The sequence below is a fragment of the Mesoplodon bidens genome (genome assembly GCF_964165515.1).
Source record: "Mesoplodon bidens genome assembly, chromosome: 11".
Lineage (NCBI taxonomy): Eukaryota > Metazoa > Chordata > Mammalia > Artiodactyla > Ziphiidae > Mesoplodon > Mesoplodon bidens.
In genome coordinates this window covers 48,224,423-48,245,318 of record NC_138167.1, presented here as the reverse complement: position 1 = coordinate 48,245,318, position 20,896 = coordinate 48,224,423, and the positions used below count along the sequence as shown (strand labels likewise).

At 45.6% G+C, this 20,896-nt stretch overlaps 1 protein-coding gene across 8 annotated transcripts in view; it reads left to right on the top strand.

Annotated features, from left to right (window-relative positions):
- The window catches only part of PFKM (phosphofructokinase, muscle), a 43,690-nt gene that overhangs the window by 14,505 nt on the left and 8,289 nt on the right, over positions 1-20,896 (top strand). For 6 of the 8 annotated variants that reach the window (XM_081248877.1, XM_081248876.1, XM_081248871.1 and 3 more), the window contains 10 exons: positions 6,537-6,629; positions 14,132-14,205; positions 15,069-15,146; positions 16,771-16,960; positions 17,415-17,580; positions 18,345-18,389; positions 18,813-18,921; positions 19,031-19,126; positions 19,389-19,481; positions 20,067-20,192. In XM_081248877.1, the coding sequence (XP_081105003.1) occupies positions 6,545-6,629; positions 14,132-14,205; positions 15,069-15,146; positions 16,771-16,960; positions 17,415-17,580; positions 18,345-18,389; positions 18,813-18,921; positions 19,031-19,126; positions 19,389-19,481; positions 20,067-20,192 (1,062 nt within the window). In that variant the 5' untranslated portion in view covers positions 6,537-6,544. Of the gene's footprint in view, positions 1-3,326; positions 3,406-6,536; positions 6,630-14,131; positions 14,206-15,068; positions 15,147-16,770; positions 16,961-17,414; positions 17,581-18,344; positions 18,390-18,812; positions 18,922-19,030; positions 19,127-19,388; positions 19,482-20,066; positions 20,193-20,896 lie in introns of those variants that run through there. The other 2 variants (XM_081248873.1, XM_081248874.1) reach the window with 2 other exon arrangements.

Sequence of the window (20,896 nt, the reverse complement as noted above, 5' to 3'; positions counted from 1 at the left end):
AATTGATATTTATAAGACATTCCATCCGAAAACAGCAGATTACAGTTTCTTCTCAAGTGTACACGGAACATTCTCCAGGATAGATCACATCTTGGGTCACAAATCAAGCCTTGGTAAATTTAAGAAAATTGGAATCGTATCAAGCATCTTTTCCAACCACAGTGCTACGAGATTAGAAATCAATTACCAGGAAAAAAGCGTAAAAAACAATTCATCCAACAACAGCCAAATATAACTTTTTCTCAGGGACACATGATTCACCCATACATATTCATTCATACATTCATACATACATGATAACATATTTACCAAGCTAGACCACATTCTGGGCTATTAAAAACATCTTAACTAATTTAAAAGAACAGAAATTATACAATGGCTGGTCTCAGACCACAGTGGAATTAAACTAGAAATCAGTAACAGGTAACTGGAAAATCCCCCAATACTTGGAGATTAAACAACATACTTCTAAATAATGCATGAGTCAAAGAAAAAATCTCAAGGAAATTTAAATATACTTTGAACTAAATGAAAAACACAACTTATTCAAATTTGTTGGATACAGAGAAAGCAATGCTTAGAGGGAAATTTATAGCCTTGAGTGTATATATCAGAAAAGAAGATGATCTAAATCTCTTATAGTTCCCTAAGTTTCCATCTTAGGAAACTATAGGTGAAGAGTAAATTAAATCCAAAGTAAGCAGGAGAAAAAAAAAAAAAAACGGAATTAGAGCACAAGTCAATAAAATTGAAAACAAGAAATCAACAGAGAAAATTAATAAAACCAAAAGATGGTTCTTTGAAAAGATCAATAACGTTAATAAATCCCTAGCTAGGGTAACTAAGAAGAAAAGAAAGAGGACACAGATTACTAATACCCAAAATGAAAGAGGGGACATCACTACAGATCCCATGAAAATTAAAAGGATAATACAGGAATACTATGAACAACTCTATGCCTACAAATTTGATAACCTAGGGAAAGGACCAATCCCTTGAAAGACACAATCTGCCAAAATTCACACAAGGAGAAACAGATGATTTGAATGTGCCTATATCTATTAAAGAAATTGAATTAATCTTCAAAAAAAGAAAGTGTCTTTTCATGTACTTATTGGCTATTTGTGTATTTTCTTTAGATAAATGTCTTTTCAAACCCTTGCCCATTTTTTTAATATCACAATTTTATTTGATATTTCATTGACCAGAATATATTTTTGAAATTAATAGACTTTATTTGTTAGAGAAGTCTTAGGCTTACAGAAAATTGAGCAGATTGCACAGAGAGTTTCCATATATCCTCTCTGTTTTCTGCTCAGTTTCCCCTATTGTTAACATCTTGCAGTGGTGTGGTATATTTGTTACAATTGTTGAACCAATATTGATACATTATAATTGACTAAAGTCCATAGTTTACACTAGGGTTTACTCTTTGTGTTGTACAGTTCTGTAACTTTTGACAAACGCATAATGTCATGTATCCTCCATTAGAGCATCACACAGAATAGTTTCACTGCCCTAAAAATCCCTTGTGTTCTGCCTATCTATTGCTCCATCTCTACTCCGAGCCCTTGGCAACCATTGATCTTTTCACTGTCTTTATAGTTTCACTTTTTCCAGAATGTCATATAGTTGGAATCATACATACGTAGCCTTTTCAGACTGGCTTCTTTCACTAAGCGATTTGTATTTAAGCTTCCTCCATGTCTTTTCTTGGCTCGATGGGTCATTTTTTTTTTTTAATTGCAATATTCCACTGTATGGATATACCACAGTTTGATTATCCATTCACCTTTTGAGGGGCATTTTGGTCGCTTCCAGTTTCTGGCAATTATGAATAAAGCTGCTATAAACACTCATGTGCAGGTTTTTGTATGGATGTAGTTTTCAACTCATTTGTGTAAATATTTAGGAATGTGATTGCTGGATCATATGGTAATACTGTATTTACCTTTGTAAGAAACTGCCAAACTATCTTTTAAAGTGACTGTACCATTTTGCATTTGCAGCAACAGAGAATGAGGGTTCTTGTTGCTCCACATTCTTGTCAGTATTTGGTATTGTCAGTTTGGTGTTTTTTTTTTTTTTCATTCTAATAGATTGTAGTGGTATCTCTGTTTTAATTTGTGGTTCCTAATGACATATGATGTTGAGCATCATTTTCTATGCTTATTTGCCATCTTCTGTCTTCTTTGGTGAGGTATCTGTTCAGATCTTTTGTCCATTTTTAAATTCGGTTATCTTTTTATTGTTGGGTTGCCAGAGTTACATATTCTCGATACCTGGTCCTTTATCAGATATATGATTTGCAAATATTTTCTCCCATTCCATGGGTTGTCTTTTCACTTTCTTGATGGTATCATTTGCAGTACAAAAGTTAATTTTGTGTAGTCACATGGTTTTATCTCCTAGTCACTTGCATTCTTATTGTTTGTAGAATGTGCAGGTGCAGAGACGAAAGAAAGCAAGAGGAAGGGCAGTAGAGACAGCAAGGAGATGAGAGATGACTGTGGAGAGGCATTGAAACAAGGCATGGGTGGAGCAGTGGAAAGAGTAAAGAGGATCTGAGTAAAGGTTGCACCTCTTGCTGTGGTAGTACTGGACCTATGTTCCCAGAATGGATTCTGTATGCTTTGTAGCCCAACAGATATGCTTGCTTCACTATCAGAATCCTGCACCCCCTTCTAGTGCAGTTTTGAGAATGAGGCTATCAAGGCAGGGGCCTTGCCTCTTAGTACTCTTATTCCTAGGTAGCTTCTCCGTATTTTCTCTGAGAAAGGTACGTAAATGTAAAAGGAGTTTTTGAAGTCCCTCCATAGAAAATACCAGTGATCAATGTTCCTCAAGGGCAGGGATTCTGTTTCACTTGTCTTTTCATCTCTCAGAACCTCATAGAAAACCTGGCACACAGACTTCCAATAAATGTTTGTTCAAAGAGTGATAGAGGTGGGAGACAATGGATAGGGCCAGAGAGGGAGGCTTATTATTGGTTGCGGAGGATGTTTGAATGCAAGGAGTCTCAGGCAGCCCCCGCTCGGAAAAAAAAGTGTCTCTGATGACGACAAGGGAAGCAACTAAATAAATTCTGATTCCCACTGTACACAGGAGCTGATGGCTCCCGAGATAGATGCGGGGCCTCCAGAACCCTCTGCGGAGTGAAGAGACTAAGCCGTGTCACATTTGAGCTGTGTTCTTAGTGGGAGGGGCAAGGGGAGGAGAAAAGCAACCAGGAGGAGGCGGAACCTCCGCGCCAGCATCAGCTTAGTGGAGGCTGGAAAGGCTCTCCTCTTTCCCCTCCCCTGTTGCCTCCACCTGGCTCCTCCCCGTGTTCGCCAAGCTCCCCTCCCCCCTTCCCCAAGGACAATCTGCAAGGAAGACCGGGAGGAGGAGAGCCAAGACTGTAAGGCAAGAGGGGCCCTTGGGTAAAGAGCGAGGGGGAAAGCTGAGAGCGAGGTGGGAATGAACGTGCTGGGAGGAGGCGGTGGGGAGAACAGAAAGGAGCAGAAGGGAAAAAAAGAGGTGGCATGGCATCAGAAGCAGGAGCTGAGGCGGGGGATGGGTGAAGAATCCTAGCCCCTTCGCCCGGCTTGCACGCACTGCCCCTTTGCCTGGAAATCACGGATGGGTGGGTGGTGTTCGGACCTAGTGGCCCTCGGCTGCCCGACTCCTACCCTGGCACTCATCCAGTTCAAATCAGTGCACCTAGAATGCTGCCTCTCCAGTATTTCTCCCTCCCGCCTGCTTATCTCCGCACCTGTGATTTTATATATAGGTTTTAACATATCTGTTTCTACGTGTGTGTCACTGTTGATCTGTTTATTCATGAATCTGCTTGCATATCTGTGACTGGTGCCTCTATAACAATTTTAGAGATGCAGAAGAAGAATTTGAGCTGTATTTTGCCGGTCAGCACTCCTAACCTTCCCCGTTTATGATGAATTCTCTCCCTCACTGAAGCCTCTGTGGGTGGAAGATCCCTGTATGGGTTTCTGCCAGTGATGAGCTCCCAGAGTGACTGAGAAGAAAAAAACTCAGGGAAAAAGGGATCAGCATAGTACTCACATGTTTTGTTCTTTTCTTTCCAAAATTTTGCCTTCCTATTTGCAACCACTTAGTCTTTCTTTTTTTTTGAGAACTGCAGAAATTTGCACAGGAACACTCTGGTTAAATAGGAGAGTGTTTCTATCTATGTGTGTTTGTATTCCTCTCACTGTTTGTCACTATCTGTTTTCTTAAGTCCTATTTGTATCTGTATGTGTTAGAAGTAGAGGGAATATAGAGGTACATCTGTATCCAAGCATATTTTTAAAATTTTCTATATTTGTGTGCATTTCTTGTTGTTTGTCAGTTCACTAATGCTTTCGGTAAGAGTTTATTGAACTCCTGTTGTTATGTGCATAGACTTCTTTAGGCTTTGGTAGGCCGTGGGAGAGTTTAAAAAATGAACATGATCCACCCCCAAGGAGTTTTCAGTCTAGCTGGGGAAATGACTTTAGCAATCATTAGTCCAGGTGTCTGCAAACTTTTTCTGTTAAAGGCCAGGTAGTAAATGTTTTAGGCTTTGCAGGCTATCGGGTCTCTGTCACAATAATCTCTTCCGCACAAAAGCAGCCATAGATAATATGCAGAAGAATGTGAGTGGTATGAGCACTGAAATCTGGATTTCATATAATTTACACATGTCATGGAATTGTTTTATCAACCACTTAAAATGGAAAAACTTTTCTTAGTTTGCTGCCATACAAAAACGTTAGAAGGGCTTGATTTGGCCCGTGAGCTGTAGTTTGCTGACTCCTTATCTAGTCCAACCTTTTCAGTAAGTAAGAAGCAATTAAACTATCACATAAAGTAGTAATTAAGGGCTAAGTGAATGATCTGGTTTCAGACAATATGTGATTAGAGGAGGTCCAGAAAGAAGCCCTTCTTGACCTGTGGTAATCAGTGAGGGCTTAATAGGTTTAACAGGGATGTGACTAGGACGGGCCTTAAATAATGGAGTAGGATATTGATCTGTGGAAAGAACCAGGGTGGCCTTCCGGACAAGTGATGCAGTGTGCACAGGCACAAAAGTGGGGAGGAACAAAGAAATGTTCAGGTGATAATGGAGCAGAGAATTCATGGGAGCAAAGGTTGAAACTCTAGGCAAGAGTTAGATCATGGAAGTTTGAATGCCAGCCCCCCAAATTTGGGTTTATCTGTCAGCACTGATTATATGTAGCATGTCTGTGAATCTGTGTTTGTTAACAGCACTATGTGTGTTTCTGTATGTTTTTCTTCATGAGTGTCTCATTGCATGTATTTTATTGGCATGTGTGTGGATCTGTATGTGGATGTGGCCTATGTCTTTATCAGCAGCTACCCTGATTGCCCTGGGTTCACAGCAGAAACATGAGCTGTATTTAAAGGTCATCAGCTCCTGTTCATGTGAATGAATCCTCCCTCCACCGAGGCCTCAGGGGCCTATGACCTTCCCATGGAGGTTTATTTTGTGTCTCAAATAGAGTGGAGAAGGGAAGCACAAGCAGAGGGAGACCAGCTATTGTAGTAAGCAATTCAGGTGGAAGGAGGCAATGAGGACAGAAAGGAAGAGAAGGATAAGGGAAGATAATAAGAAGGAAGAATAATAGGGTTTGGTAACCTATTGATTCTGAGAGTAAAGAGGAGATAAATTTAAAAAATAACAGATTGTAGCCCGGATAACTGGGAGAGTGATGATTCCATTGGCATTTTTCTGGATACAAAAGTATGTCTTTTGTTTTCCTTTGAGAGAGATAAGCCCTAAAGACAAAAATATGAAGGTGTTCACATGTCATTTGTACATATCTGTGTATATGTGGCAGTGATTTTGTGTTACTCTTCCCATTTGATAGTATTTAGTGTGAGGAACAAGGCCTGAAGATAAAGGATCAAGAGATGCTCAGGAGGCAGAGACCCTGAGAGGGATGGGAAAAGCCAGAGAAAGTCCCTAACCATTCCTGAGCCTGAACCATTATTTTGCCCAAGCTCCAATGTGCCTCTATGACCTCAAACTCCTGTTCTAACTTAGCCCAATTCCATCACACCCAACCCTAATCTTCACCATAACCCCCCCTACCCTTGCTTTTCTGCTTCCACTTTGCTAGTTTTCAGTGCCCCAAGCCTCATCTGATTCCTATCCTCTGCAACAGCCCTTCCCTTCATTAAAAGGGAGGAATCTTTGAGGCTAACTTAACTTGTTCCTTTCTCATTTCTGTTCAGTTACCCACCCTTCTCCTTGACCTTAGCTCATTCTCCAAATAGGCTCCAGTTGGAGTGGGAAGGATTAGCGAGGATTTTTGCAGTCTTGGGCTTGATTTCTGTGACATTTCAGCTTGTCACTCTGTGGGGTGTGGCTCTCTTCTGGAGGAAGTCCAAAGATCCCAGGCTGCAAAGCTTAGACTCAGTGCAGTGGGAGAGCCTGACTGAGGTGGCTGTAGCCAGTCTTAACAGAGCCACCCCCCGAGCTCATAGCACCTTGATCCTGCTGTGTCTTAACTGGCCATTCTCTTGAATTCTAGAGTGGATCATGACCCATGAAGATCACCATGCAGCCAAAACCCTGGGGGTTGGCAAAGCCATCGCCGTGTTAACCTCCGGTGGCGATGCCCAAGGTAAGGAGGAGGCCCCAGCTTGGGGGGAGACAAAAGCCGTGGCTTGGAGGCTGCCTTGCATGTCCTCACTTCCGTAGCCTGTAGAACAGAACTATCCTCCTTAAGATCCTCCTGCTGTAGATTCACACTGGAATCTTGGGCTTCCCTAAAACTCTGTTAGGTCTAAGTCCACAAGTGCTTTTGGATTTCATTTGCTCTACTTTTATTTACTTAAGTCTCCATAAATCTTCTTTCCAAGTTTCTCTGAAGATTTGGGACCATTTGGTCCTTTGGTACCTAGAAAACTGGTGTTTTCTCAAGCAACATTGGAAAGAAGTAGACTAAAGAGATAAAATTGTTGAGGGGGCAGTAGATGGATTCACTTCAAGTACGTTGGAAAGGATGGGGAAAGGAGGAGATTTGGCATTGGTATTTGGTGGGCCCTAGTGAATCTTCAGGTACCAGTTCTGATGTCTGCAGAGCTCCTGCACTGACCAGGGTCAGGTGCCTCACTCTTACAGCACAGTTCCTTCTACTAGGCACACTTCTGCGTCATTCTGTCATTCTCTGGCCTTTCCTCCCCTTCCATTCCTTTAACCCTTGAACAGACGGGAACAGCAACAGTTAATCAGTACATATCCAAGGGGGTGAGGCAGAAAGCAAAGCCAGAGAGAACCCATCTCTGGGTTGAGTCCAAGAAACCTAGGAGTCAGAAATATCAGGTATATGGAAAGATGAAGTGGCAGATAGGGGATGTGGTGTTTTTTTCTCAATTATTTATTTATTTATTTATTTATTTTTACTCTTTTCCCTCTTTGATGTACGTTCTTGTATATCGTAATTTGTGATATGTTGAAGAGAGGCAGAATTTCTTTGAAAGGGATACTAGGACATGGAGACTGTGATGAGGAAAAGAGAGAAAGAAGGGGATCTCAGCTAGCCTCCCCTTCCCTCTGCACCACTCTCCCTAGGCTTTCCTAGACTATGTGTCAAGCACCCACTTTGTATAGTGCCCTGTCCTGTGTGTTGTGGAGAAGTTGATTTCCTTTGGGAACTTTAATGAGGATAGATATCATACATTACTAGAATTCTTACGTAAGGCACATAAATAAAAATAATCAAGTGTGTCTTAACCAAGTAGAATCCGCTTACGTAATGAAATGATAGGCGTTGGTTGGATTAACCAGGGAAAACTTCATGAAAAAGATAGATTTCAAGAAACTGAACTCTTCATTTAAGTAAAGTGCTTAGAATAGTGCACGATGCAATAAATGCATTACTAATTAAATAAAAGGTGAATTGTTGAGCATCTGCTGTGTGCCAAACAGGATGGTAGGCAGTAAGGCTACATCAGTGGAAAAGTCACACATCGTCTCTGCTCTTATGATCCTTCTTATTAGTATATTAGTTAAGCTAGAGTTTAAGTATATTTTAAACTAATGTTTATAATTGTGATATGTATTATGAACAGGAGAATGCTATAATGAGGAAACAGAGGAAGGAGGGCACAGAGGCCTGAGTTTAGGAATAGTAACCAGATTAGGAATGCAGAGCCCTCCTTGAGGCTGTAGAGACTGCTGACCTGGTTTCTGTTGCTTCTCTCTCCTCTCCTGGAAAGGATCCCATGCCAGTAATGAGTTCTTCAACAGGAACTCTGAGTGTTGATCCTAAAACCTTGGTAGGATGGCCTGTGGAATTGGATTGTCAGAGTAGGGGAAGTGAGAGCCTGCTAAAAATTCCAGATGAAGCACACAGAGTTATGCATTTATGAAAAAGTAGAGCTTCCTGGAGAGGGAAAGAGGTTAAAAAAAAAAAAAAAAGGTCTAAGATTTAACGTGGGTCCAAGAGCAGCAGAGCCCTCCCAACTTCTGATCCTGAGCAGAGAGACCCTCTTATTCTAGAGATGCCCATCACCCACTTTAAGGGAAGGGTCATCTTCTGTGGAGGCAGGGGCTATTGATAAGCTCATTTCTGGAGGGCCCAACTGGACCAACGCCTATGGGATTCTGTGACAGGCACAGTGCACCCAGGGAAACACCCCACTGTGAATCCCCATAACATCACAGGTGCATGTCAGTAGGGACTGAGAGTGGTAGAGGATGGAATTCTAGGGAGGAAGGAAGCAAAACAGAGAACTCAAAGTAGAGCTGAGAGGTCCCAACTGAAAGAGCAGCTCAAATGCAGACGTGACCTTCCTGGAGATAGGTTTGAGGGGCCCTAGTTCTCACAGGGAAAGGGCACAGAAAGGTTTTTCCCTAGAGGCTGTGGGCCACATGGGACAGTGAGTTTGGGCTCTGTAAGATCAAGAGGGGCCTCAGCTCTGTCATTCCCTGAACTTAGCAAGGCTAGCAACCTCTTAAAGTAGAAGAGTGGCCAGGAATCAGACATCCTGAACTCAGAAACTGGGCTGATTAGATACCAAATCCTAACTCCCTTTCCAGCCCAGAAGTGGTCCCAGTCCTCTTAAAACCATGCTACATTTGGCCTTATGAAGTCGGCATATTCTGCTGGAGAGGACCTCAGTCATCTACTCTATCCCTCTGTCTTCAGACAGGCAGTCCATTCCAAATGCATGTTTATCCTAGTTTTAAAGGTTTATAGGAACAGGATTCTATTCCCTCTCTGGATTGCTGTTGAAGGATTTACAATTTTAAATTGCATATCCACCAGAAAGTATAATTCACATCTAACAAACATTTACTCCTCATGTCCTTTATTTTTTATTTAATGTTCAGTTAGGGTAGAAAGAAACTTTTCAGCAAAAAGGTAGTGACCAAGTCATACATTGTTTCTTCTTCTGTCTCATGTCGTAGAGACCCATCACCCATAGTTCTCCCTAAAGCCTCTTCCCAACAGACTGTAATTGGAGACTCCAAAGTATGTGCATCTGATGCTCTCCAGAGCCCCTCCTGGCTGTACCCAGAGTACCCACTGGATGGTGCCTGTAATCTTATCCTTCATCTTGCTTCTAATAAGTCAGACAGCTGCTCATAGAGGGTTATTTAGGGCAACATGGAGCAGCCAAAGACTGGCCTGGGACCAGAAGAGGCCAGTGATGTTAAGTAGGAGAGCCCAAAGAATTGCTGGGGGGCTTCCCTGGTGGCGCAGTGGTTGAGAGTCCACCTGCCGATGCAGGGGACACGGGTTCATGCCCCTGTCCGGGAAGATCCCACATGCCGCGGAGCGGCTGGGCCCCTGAGCCATGGCCGCTGAGCCTGCGCGTCCGGAGCCTGTGCTCCACAATGGGAGAGGCCACAGCAGTGAGAGACCCGCGTACCGCAAAAAAAAAAAAAAAAAAAAAAAGAATTGCTGGGACTTCTAGTGTAAGCTATCTATACAGCCCAGTCTGTGATTTCTAGGGAACTAGGGGTTTGAGACACAGGCACAGAGGCACAAAAGGGGTCCTAAAACTCCATTTCTAGGGAAACACTCAGATATCCAATTCAGAGGCAGAAAGGATGACCTCTGGAGGTTGATAGGTTGAAGTGAGAAGGCAGAGGGAGGAGGAGAAAAGAGAATCTTCTTATGGGATTTTTCTTCTGCCCGATGGATTTGGATATTTCCTGTCCACCATCTGTTGTTTGCTTTACACTTAAAACCTTTTAAGTGATTTGTTTTCCTTGAATGTTTTCTCCCCTACTCTTGCTCACCTCCAGAGCAGGAAACAGCATTCCAGCCTATATGTTTCAGAAGGTTTTTTCCTTACTTCTTAAGATTACAGATTTATACTCCGGGACTCCAGGTATCCAAAAGAGAATTCCATAGGCCTTGTGAAAGTCTGGAAAATAAATAAACAAACAATAGTTTCATATCTGTTCTGATCTTTTTAAGTTGAGTTTATTCATCTTTCCTAAAGCACTGATGGCTTTGTGTTGACTCTAACCTTTTCATACACACAGGCTTTTCCTAAAGCTTCTGAGAAGCCCCCTTCCTTTACAGATTTTTGTTTTGATTCGTTTACATCCTTCAGTTAGACTTCTAGACTTCATGGGGCTTTGCCCTAGTGATGTCATAAGTTTTTTTTTTTTTAAACATCTTTATTGGAGTATAATTGCTTTACAATGGTGTGTTAGTTTCTGCTTTATAGCAAAGTGAATCAGCTGTACATATACATATATCCCCATGTCTTCTCCCTCTTGCGTCTCCCTCCCACCCTCCCTATCCCACACCACTAGGTGGTCCCAAGGACCAAGCTGATCTCCCTGTGCTATGTGGCTGCTTCCCACTAGCTATCGATTTTACGTTTGGTAGTGTATATATGTCCATGCCACTCTCTCAGTTCATCCCAGCTTACCCTTCCCCCTCCCCGTGTCCTCAAGTCCACTCTCTACGTCTGCATCTTTCCTGTCCTGCTCCTAGGTTCTTCAGAACCTTCTTTTTTTCTTTTTTAAGATTCCATATATATGTGCTAGCATACGGTATCTGTTTTTCTCTTTCTGACTTATTTCACTTTGTATGAGGTAAGTAAGTTTTGACATCAGTGCTCACCAATGACCTCTTGTTGGCAAGCCCAACCTTCTAGTCCTCACCTTAGATCAATTATCAGAGGCATTTGGCAATGTTCCCACTTCTTGAAACTGCCTCCTTTGGCTTCCAAGACAGTGCTAAGTCCTGGTTCTCCTCTTGCCTTTCTTGCTGGTTAGTTTTCATCATGTTAGTTTTCGTTTTAGTTTAGTGTTAGTTGGTGTTAGTGTTAGTTTTCATCATGGAACTCCTCTTTCTCTGCCCATTCCTTCAATGTTGGTTTTCCTCAGCGTTCCATTCCTTGCCCTTTTCCCTTCTAATTTTACGTATTTTCTTGAGACAGTCTCTTCCAAGTCCACATCGATGTTCCACAAGAACTTCAAACTCAACAGATCCAAATATAAATATATCACCCCCACCCCTACCTTCCTGAACCAAAGCCTGCCTCTGCTCAGTTAACTGCACCACCGTTTTCCCCGTGGCCTAAGCCAGTCACGGGACATCTCCTCCTTCCTCTCCAACACCTTGAAATCTAATCACATGGCCGATTAGATGGAAGTCCTGTTGCTTCTGTTTCCTAGGCGTCTCTTGTCCAGTATCTCTGTTTTGTCCTAAATGCCACTCTCCCAGTCTAGGCCCTCATCGTTTTTGTCTAGGCTACCATCTAACCCTAGTGTCACCTCTTTCAGTCTGTCTTTCACGTTGCTGCCAGAGTGATCTTTCTGATACGTAAATCTCATCATGTCCCACCGCTCTCAAAGTTCTTCAAAGATTCTCTGTTGCTTGCAACTTTTTTTTTAAGGTTACAGACCCCTTTAAGAATCAAGTGAGGGACTTCCCTGGTGGTCCAGTGGTTAAGACTCCATGCTTCTACTGCAGGGGCTGCAGGTTTGATCCCAGGTCCGGCGGGAAACTAGGATCCCGCATGCTGTGCGGTGCGGCCAAAAAAAAAAAAAGAATCAAATGAAAGTTGTGGACCTTCTCCCAAAAGAAATGCCCGTGCCCACAAAGCTTTTCATATAGTTTCATGGGGTTCATGGATTCCCTGAAACTATCACCCATGGATCCCCAGTCAAGCCCTGGCCTTCAGAATAAAAGCCAGACTTCCTCACTGGGCACACAGGTGCCTGCCCATCTGTGTAGCTTCATCTCGCCATCATTTTACATTTTATTCTTTATAATACTGAATTTCCTAAGGTTATTTCTTGACCCTCACCTTTATTTGTGCTATTCCTCCTGTCTATAACACTCTTCCCAAATTCATCCACCTAGCAAAAAGATTTGAAAGGAAATTATCCTTTAGGCCTCAGGACAAATGCTGTCTTTTCTGTATCACCTTCCCTGGCTTCCTCCTGGCAGCGTAGATGTTCCTTTTCCTTGTCCCCCCTGCGCTTTGTACAAATCCCCTCCATATGGATCCAATTTGGAATAATACTATAATTCTTCCCAAGTCTTGAGGACCGTTCCTGAGTCCTTTATCTTGGTATCCCCAGACTCTCTGTCATTCCATGATGCATACCCAGTGCCTACATAGTGTCAGGAACATGAGAGGTATTTAATAAATATTTGTTCAGTAAGTGAATGAACCTTCAATTTAATTTGGAGCTTGTCGCCATGTAATATCAACCTTTGTCAGCCTGCAAACAAACAAACCCAAAAAACAGACTTTCTGGTCTTTTTGATTCTATTTCATTCCAGATAGCTTTGGATAATGCAATAGTTTGTTATGGATTTTAGTCTGCTGCTGTAGATTTTTCCAGTTACTGACTTCTCTAGTGCTCACTGGTATATGATATTTCCCCAGGCAGGGTTAAGGACCATATGAATAGATTTTAGATTGAAACAAAAATGTGTAATGTATACAGGGGTATCTGAGGGAGGGTGATTAAAGTGGTTTACAAGAAGCTGATCCATCACAGCATCACCTCCTCACATTACAAGGTAAGACAGGGTTACCAGGATCAAGACCCAGGAATGTCTCACCAGTGAGGCTGTGCTGAGCACAGTAAGCAGTGGCATTTTTTCTACTGTGGAGGTCTTCACAACCATGTGTTGTGTGTTGAGACAGGTCAGCTCCTTCCCATACTCTTGGGGGAGAGTTCTTGTCATTGAGTAGCTACTAGGAGAAGGATAGTACTCACATGGGAAAAGGAGGAAAGGCTCTCCTCTCTGTTTCAGCCCTAATTGTTTCTCCCAGTGGAAACAGAATAATTGGCAGCGTGATTTGTAAGTTCCTCATACACATGTTACACACAGGGTCACAGGAGAAGATCAGTGCGGGAGAAGGAGAGCATAGAGTCTCCACGAATTCTGTCTGCACACTTGGTCACAACCTCTTCTGGTAGTTTGGGAGCCAGAGAACCTCAGTGTGTGGTGCACACTGGAACATACACCAACTCAATGACACTAAAAAGCTGTGTGTGTGTGTGGAGACTGGGAGAATCCGCCAGCCAGTAATTGTTGTGCTCAAGAACAGCTTGTGAATGGTCAGGTCACTAAGCCCCAGCGAGCCATGTCTTTGTCCTGAAAAACCTATACAAGCTGGATACCTAGATTCAATGCAGAAGGCAAGGAAAAGCCTCGTACAGCCATTGGGATTAGCATGGAGTTCAGCAGTGTTGGTTTAGACATTTAGGATTTGGATTAAAAGCTGAGCTCATCCTAGCTCTGTGACCTCGACCTCTTTGAACTTCAGTTTCCAAATCTGTAAAATGGAGGCAACTCCAGAGCTGTGGATAGGATTAAATGAGTTTGCGATTGACAAGCATCTAGCAGCATCTAACCCCACAATAAGCATTCAAGATTATTATTCCCCAGATTGCCCTGGCAAGGAAAGGTCTTAGGAAAGATGGGGTTTTGCGGGGAGGGGAGAGGAATGGAGGTAACTTGTGCTATATTAACATTGAATGAAGTAATTCAGTGTTAGTGGGGAGGCCAGAAGAATTGGATGAGAGGTTTGTAGATTCAGAGAAAAGCCTTAGAAAAGGACTGTCTCAGATCTTAGAGTCCAGGGCCGCTTTTCTTAGGATAACCTCTCTCTGACTCTTTCCTCCTTGCAGGTATGAATGCTGCTGTCAGGGCTGTGGTTCGAGTTGGCATCTATACTGGTGCCCGTGTCTTCTTTGTCCATGAGGTTGGTTCTCTGCTCTGCTCCCCATTATTCTTTCTCTGGTTTCTCCTCCCCCTCCCCACCCTCTTTCCTTACCTCCCAGTTACGTTGCTGTGTCTGGTTAGTCTTGGTTCCCTGTCTTCACGAGTCACCCCTCCCCACTCGGGGCTCCAGTAATGACAGTGGGTCCCAGGGATCTGCAGGCTGGGTCCTCGTGTTGCCTGTTCGATTTAAATTAAGAAGTAGCTCTGTCCTCCCTTTACTTCCCCCAAGAGAAGAGAAGGTGAAATGAGTTAGTATTTCACAGCAAATTCAATACATCCAGAGACGGAGCCCTAGGAGGGACAGAGCCCTAGAGTCCCACTGTGTTTCTGCAGTTTGCCTTACTTTCTGAGGTTCTACGTCCTCTTTGGTTCCCTCCTCTCCTTTTCCTCTCATCCTTTATCCACTCTTCTTTCCATAAGGTCTGTCTGCCTTTCTCCTCTCAAACGTTATAGTATAGTCTCTTATCTTTTCAAGTCACATTTATCTCCCTTGCTCCTTCCAACATACCCTTCTTTTCTTCCTCCATTGTTGGTTATCAAAACCATCTGTCATCTAGTTCCCCTGGGAGGAAATGGGATGAACCAAAAATAAGAGGAATCAAGATCAAATATTAGGAGGGGCATTCTGATGTTTAGAGAATGAGAGAAACTAGAAGAGGGTATTGAAAAAGCTGACGTCTCCTTCCTTGGACTGTGTTATTCTCAGGAGCACCTAGGCGTCATTAATGGGAGGTGGGATGGGTGACTTGATTCTCAGAGAACCTCTTCCCAGGGACTCTGTCTTAATCCTGGGAGTTTGGGGGAAGCCTAGCAGAGGCTGAATGGGTGTAATGTACCCCACAGGGTTATCAAGGCCTGGTGGATGGTGGAGATAACATCAGGGAAGCCACCTGGGAGAGTGTTTCGATGATGCTTCAGCTGGTATGTTCCAGAGGACTCCTGTCCCGTATTTGTCCTGTCCTTGTCTCACCCTCACTTGGACTGGGGCTCGTGGTTTCCTGAATTCCCTGCCATGTGGTTTGATGAGAAGGGATTCTGTGACCAGAGAGGGGCTATGTTTGTCCTTTACTTTTTACATTTGAAAACATCACCCTGGTTTCCTGGGGCGGGATGGAGGATTGAGGGTGTGGTCACAGGACACTTTGCTCTTTATAAAAAGGTCAGAGGCAAGACTTGAGGAACTGGCACGTAACAGGTCCTGCTCTGGGGTCACAGGGGAGGTCAGGCCCCGAAAATAACCTCACCAGAGGACTGGAGCCAGAGCCAGAGTAGAGCTGAAGTTTGCCAGTCCTCATGTGATGACGGTGAGGTGACCTGATACCAGACCTTTTAAGGAAGGAAGGAACCGAGAGAGCGTTTTAGAGTTTAAAGAAGAATCTAAGATGATTTCGATTGTATCCACAGCCCTTTTTGCTATGTTCTCTACGTCATTCTATACTCATCTTCCGATTTACTGAAAAATCTGCACATTACATTTGTATCCTCATTCTTTACCTCAATCCCCTAAAAAAAATCCATGGGAAGAAATTTAATGAGCAGCACTTTGTGAAGGCTTTATACAGGCCGTGGTGCCCCATAAAGTGGTCTGAGAATGAGCCAGAATTCTCCATCAATACCCCCGAAGTCATGGATGCCAGGAGTTCATATGATTTATGAAAACCCTAAGTGTACTTTCCTCTCTTGGGGTATCTACAAGCTCCTGGGGATTTAGGGCTTTCCATATTCAGAGCTGTTTTTCCTGTGAATGTCTGGGTCTTGTGGCTCCTCCCACTAGCACACAGATCCCCAGGCGCAAAGGGAAAAGGATTAGCGGTGCCTTGTCCCTGTTGAAGTCACTGCTGCTGCTTCTTCTAAGATGAGAAAGATGGAGATAATTTCAGAAGCCTACAGATATGTGTGTATTCCTAGTTCTCTTTAGGACAGTCACAGTGACAAAGCCTTCAGTGGAATGGGCCCATCTTAGCAGTCTTCTAAGAAGTGTAGCAGAACATGGGAATGACCCTGTGATACTTCAGCCAGCACCATCTCACCTTCCTTTAGAAGGGCCCAGAAACAAAACAAAACAAAACAAAACAAAAACCAACTCAGTGAACTACAAGGAGGTTAAAAACAGGGAAAGCTATGGGTAGGCCCATGCGAACCAAGCTGAAAATTAAGATAAAGTGAACAATCTTGAATGCAGTCAAAGGAGATAGGCAAATGAAATAGAAACGTGTCTAAGGCAATCAAGACTCGCACGTCTTCTATTAATGGCTAAGCTTGTACAATTATGTACCCTCAGACAACAGAGTTAAACATCAGTATTCGTGACTCCGGAATTTGAAATTCATGTGAACTTCATTAATCCTTTTCATGAAGAATAAAACTTTAAAACCAGACACACACAAAAGAAGGGGCCAGTGACTCTTCAGGATGTCAGGGAACTTCCTAGGGAGCCACGTGATGATGCCAGCCCATCACGGTGTTGGGATAGGGCAGTCTTAGCATGTTGAGCCCAAATTTGGCCATGTCACCTGGGGAGCTGACTCCCACCTCTTCCCCAAAGGGAGGCACGGTGATTGGAAGCGCCCGGTGCAAGGACTTTCGGGAACGAGAGGGCCGGCTCCGAGCTGCCCACAACCTGGTGAAGCGCGGGATCACCAACCTGTGCGTCATTGGGGGTGATGGCAGCCTCACCGGGGCCGACACCTTCCGCTCTGAGTGGAGTGACTTGTTGAGCGACCTCCAGAAATCAGGTGAGACGTTGCTCTCGTGAGTGTGGTTTCTGCGTATGGGCGCACGCACCCGCCTTTCCCTCCCACGGAGGAAAATTGTTGCCCAGACACAGAGGGCCGTCTTTGCCCTCTTTTCTTTCTTTTTTCTTTTTTTTTTTGCGGTATGCGGGCCTCTCACTGTTGTGGCCTCTCCCGTTGCGGAGCACAGGCTCCGGATGCGCAGGCCCAGCGGCCATGGCTCACGGGCCCAGCCGCTCCGCGGCATATGGGATCCTCCCAGACCGGGGCACGAACCCGTATCCCCTGCATCGGCAGGCGGACTCTCAACCACTGCGCCACCAGGGAGGCCCTGCCCTCTTTTATCTGCCATTGTCAACAACTGCCATTGGCTGCAGCCCCTTCCCTCTCCAGTCACCTGCTCCCTAGCATGCCAGGGACCTCACCCAGTGCCTCCTGCTTTGCTTCCCCTTGTCAGGTAAGATCACAGTGGAGGAGGCTGCCAAGTCCAGGTTCCTGAACATTGTGGGTCTGGTTGGCTCAATTGACAACGACTTTTGCGGCACTGACATGACCATCGGCACTGACTCTGCCCTGCACCGGATCACAGAGATTGTAGATGCCATCACCACTACCGCTCAGAGGTGAGGGCCCAGTGGGAGGAGGCGTGGGAGGATGGCGCTGGGACAGACCAACCAGCTGGGGACTAGAGAAGATGAAAGTGCTTGAGCTATGGTGACTACAGTGACCAGTTTTCTGGGACTAGAACATTGTTTTTAACTAAAATTATCCCTAGAGCACTGAATTGCACTGCTCTACAAATGCCATAAGACTTGCCTCTGGCCACTATCTACCACTGTCCAAATGTGTTGCTCTCAGGTCTTTACTACCTGTGGGGTCTCCTAAATGATTAAAAATGATTTGTCTAAATGATTTGTCTGCAGACTGAGACAAATCCAGGGAGCCCCAAACCTTTCCAACCATGTCACAGAGATAGTAGCGGCCATTACGCCACTGCTCAGAAGGGCAGGGACTCGGGGAGCAGTGCAGGAGAATGGGAGGGCGGGGGCGGGTGACAGTCTCCTGCAGGTTGATCCTGGAGGATTCGAGGTTAGTGGAGTCCTCCCTCCGCTGCTTTTCCCTTCGCTCCTTCCCTTCCCAGGCCCCCTCCTTCCCAGGCACAGAGCCTCAGTACTGACACCTTTTTCTGTGGTGTTTTCTCAGGCCTGGGACACCCTGTGTCTAAAGTGTTTACCCTGGGTCTTCCAGGTGTCTCAGGAGACCTGCTAGAAAGCCCACAGCATAAATGCATCTCGCCGAGAGTTTCCTTGGCCTCAGTGTGGGTGGGGGCTTGGTCCTGGCCATAGGGCCACTGGGACTGTGCAAGCCCTATGTCTGTCTCTTACAGCCACCAGAGGACGTTTGTGTTAGAAGTGATGGGCCGGCACTGTGGGTAAGATCCCCCATCTTGACTTGTCTATGCCGTGGACCAGGCAATAGCCCTTTCCTCTTCCCCGGGGAGTCCAGGGAGGCCTCCTAGTGGTGGCAGATTGGAGGTGTACACACTCCTCTTGGGGTGGCTGCCTTTCCCCGGCTCCACCCAACCTCCCTTACATCCCACACATACACCTGTGAAAGAGCAGACAGCGCTCTGAGACGGGGAGCCGCTGTGGCAGGTGAGCGTGGATAGAAGGGCCTCTTCAGGGACAGAATCTCGCTGATTAGCGGAACCAGTGGGGCTCTTCCCCTCGCCCCAAGAATGAAACGGCGGCTCCTCAGACCTTTCAGCGGCTATGGGACTAGGGCCTTGTCAGGAATGGGAGAGGCTGTTGGTGGAGCGTAGCTCCTGGCGCAACGCTTCTGGCTCTTGTCTCAGATACCTGGCCCTTGTCACCTCTCTGTCCTGTGGGGCCGACTGGGTGTTTATTCCTGAGTGTCCGCCAGATGATGACTGGGAGGAGCACCTGTGTCGCCGGCTCAGCGAGGTACTGGCGCCTTATTTCGCCCTTCGAAAACCCTCGCCCTGCTCTGCTGATCTCTTTCCTGTCCAGCAGTTTCTTAACACTGACCGTTTTTTCCTTTGTTCTTGACCAGACGAGGAACCGTGGTTCTCGTCTCAACATCATCATTGTGGCTGAGGGTGCGATTGACAGGAACGGGAAACCAATCAGCTCAGAAGACATCAAAAATGTTAGTATGAATGGAGCCAAAGAGGCCTTGACGCCTTACCCACCCTGGCCCCACTGCCTGGTGGTTTCTGAGCCTCCCCTGAGTCCTGCACATGTCTCCTCAGGTTTCCTGCCCCCTGGTTTCCTCCCACCTAGGAATCATTACAAGATAAGAGGCTAAGTCATCCTTGGTTTATCTAGGTCCCTGCTTGTTTAGGGACCTTGACTTTAAGTCTAGGTCCTTGACTCTGTATCTCTCTCTGTCCCTCTCTTGATCCCTTCAGCTGGTGGTCAAGCGTCTGGGGTATGATACCCGGGTCACCGTCTTGGGGCATGTGCAGCGGGGTGGGACACCGTCGGCCTTTGACAGAATCCTGGTAAGTCGTGGGGCTCTGGGGCCCTCACACCGTGGAACCCTCAACCTGCTGTCCTTTCCCAGCAGGACAGTGCTTGACCAGCACAGGGGCTTCAACCGTTGCTCATGCCACCCTGCCACCAGACTCTGGACTGCAGTGGCCCTTGACCCATTCCCATGTGCTCAAGAGTTCTCTTTTGTTGCAGAAAATGATGGGAAACGATATGCTCCCCTAAGGTCTGGTATCTTAGAGCTTTGAGCATGAGTGAAAGTATTAAGATCTAACCTCAGATACTCAGTTTGTACCCTCTTATCCTACTTTCATCAGGAAGGGAATATTATTCAGCCCCGGTTATCCCCTTGATTACTATGGTGGATATGTTTCTCTGGAACCAGGTAGAGTCCTTGGGGTTCTGGTGGCAAAAGGATGAACAGTCATCAAGCTTTGGACAAAATCTGGGTCGGGAGGTAAAGCCCAGTGAGTTCTCGGCCACAGTCCTTAAATGCGGAACCCAACTCGTGATTTGGACAGGGCCTTGAATGCCCAGGTTCTCTGGGCCAAGACTAGATGGGGAGGCTTGAACCAGACTGTCTCTGCTCCCTGCAGGGCAGCAGGATGGGTGTGGAAGCAGTGATGGCACTTTTGGAGGGGACCCCGGACACCCCAGCCTGTGTGGTGAGCCTCTCTGGTAACCAGGCTGTGCGCCTGCCCCTCATGGAGTGTGTCCAGGTGGTGAGTGCTGACCCCACCCTGCCTTCCTGCCAGCCCCAAACCCGTCTCTGAGCTAGAGCTAACGGGGAAAGAGAGCAGCTGCCGAGGCTACCAGGGCGGCGGCAGGTGGAGAGGTGGTGCAGCACAGGAAGAGGCGCGTGGGGAAGGCACACGATGGGCTTCGTGCGGGAGCTCTCACCTCTCTAACTAAGCCTCAGTTTTCCCATCCACCAGATGTTGCTGAAGAAGATGCGGGACTCTGCATCCTACCTAGTACTGAGACCCGTGCAATCTCTCTCCAAACTTATTAAAAGCAGGGGAATACTGTTAAGGTCTGGCTGGGTAGCTTATCCCTCTCTCTGATCTCTCCCTTGAACATGTTTCTCTGAACCAATATGAGGTTACTAAGAAACACTCACCTCGAGGGTGAGTATATGGACTGGAGAGAAGACATGTAAATGGTCTGGAAGATGCTGAGTGCTCAGGAAGTGGTGGCTCTAGTTACGGAGGAATCGCTCCTCTGATACCCCAGGGCAGACGCTGCGGCTGGGAGCTCAGGTGTCCGGGTGATTCTCAGGGCTGGCTCTCCACCTCCTGGTTGCTTCTCGCTGAGACTTGGGAGTCCTAATGACCTACAGCCCAGACAAGCTCCAGCCTTGCCTGGAACCGTATCTCTAAAAGCCCCAGGCTGAAGCTGTGGCTCGCAGAGCAGAAAGCAGTAGTTG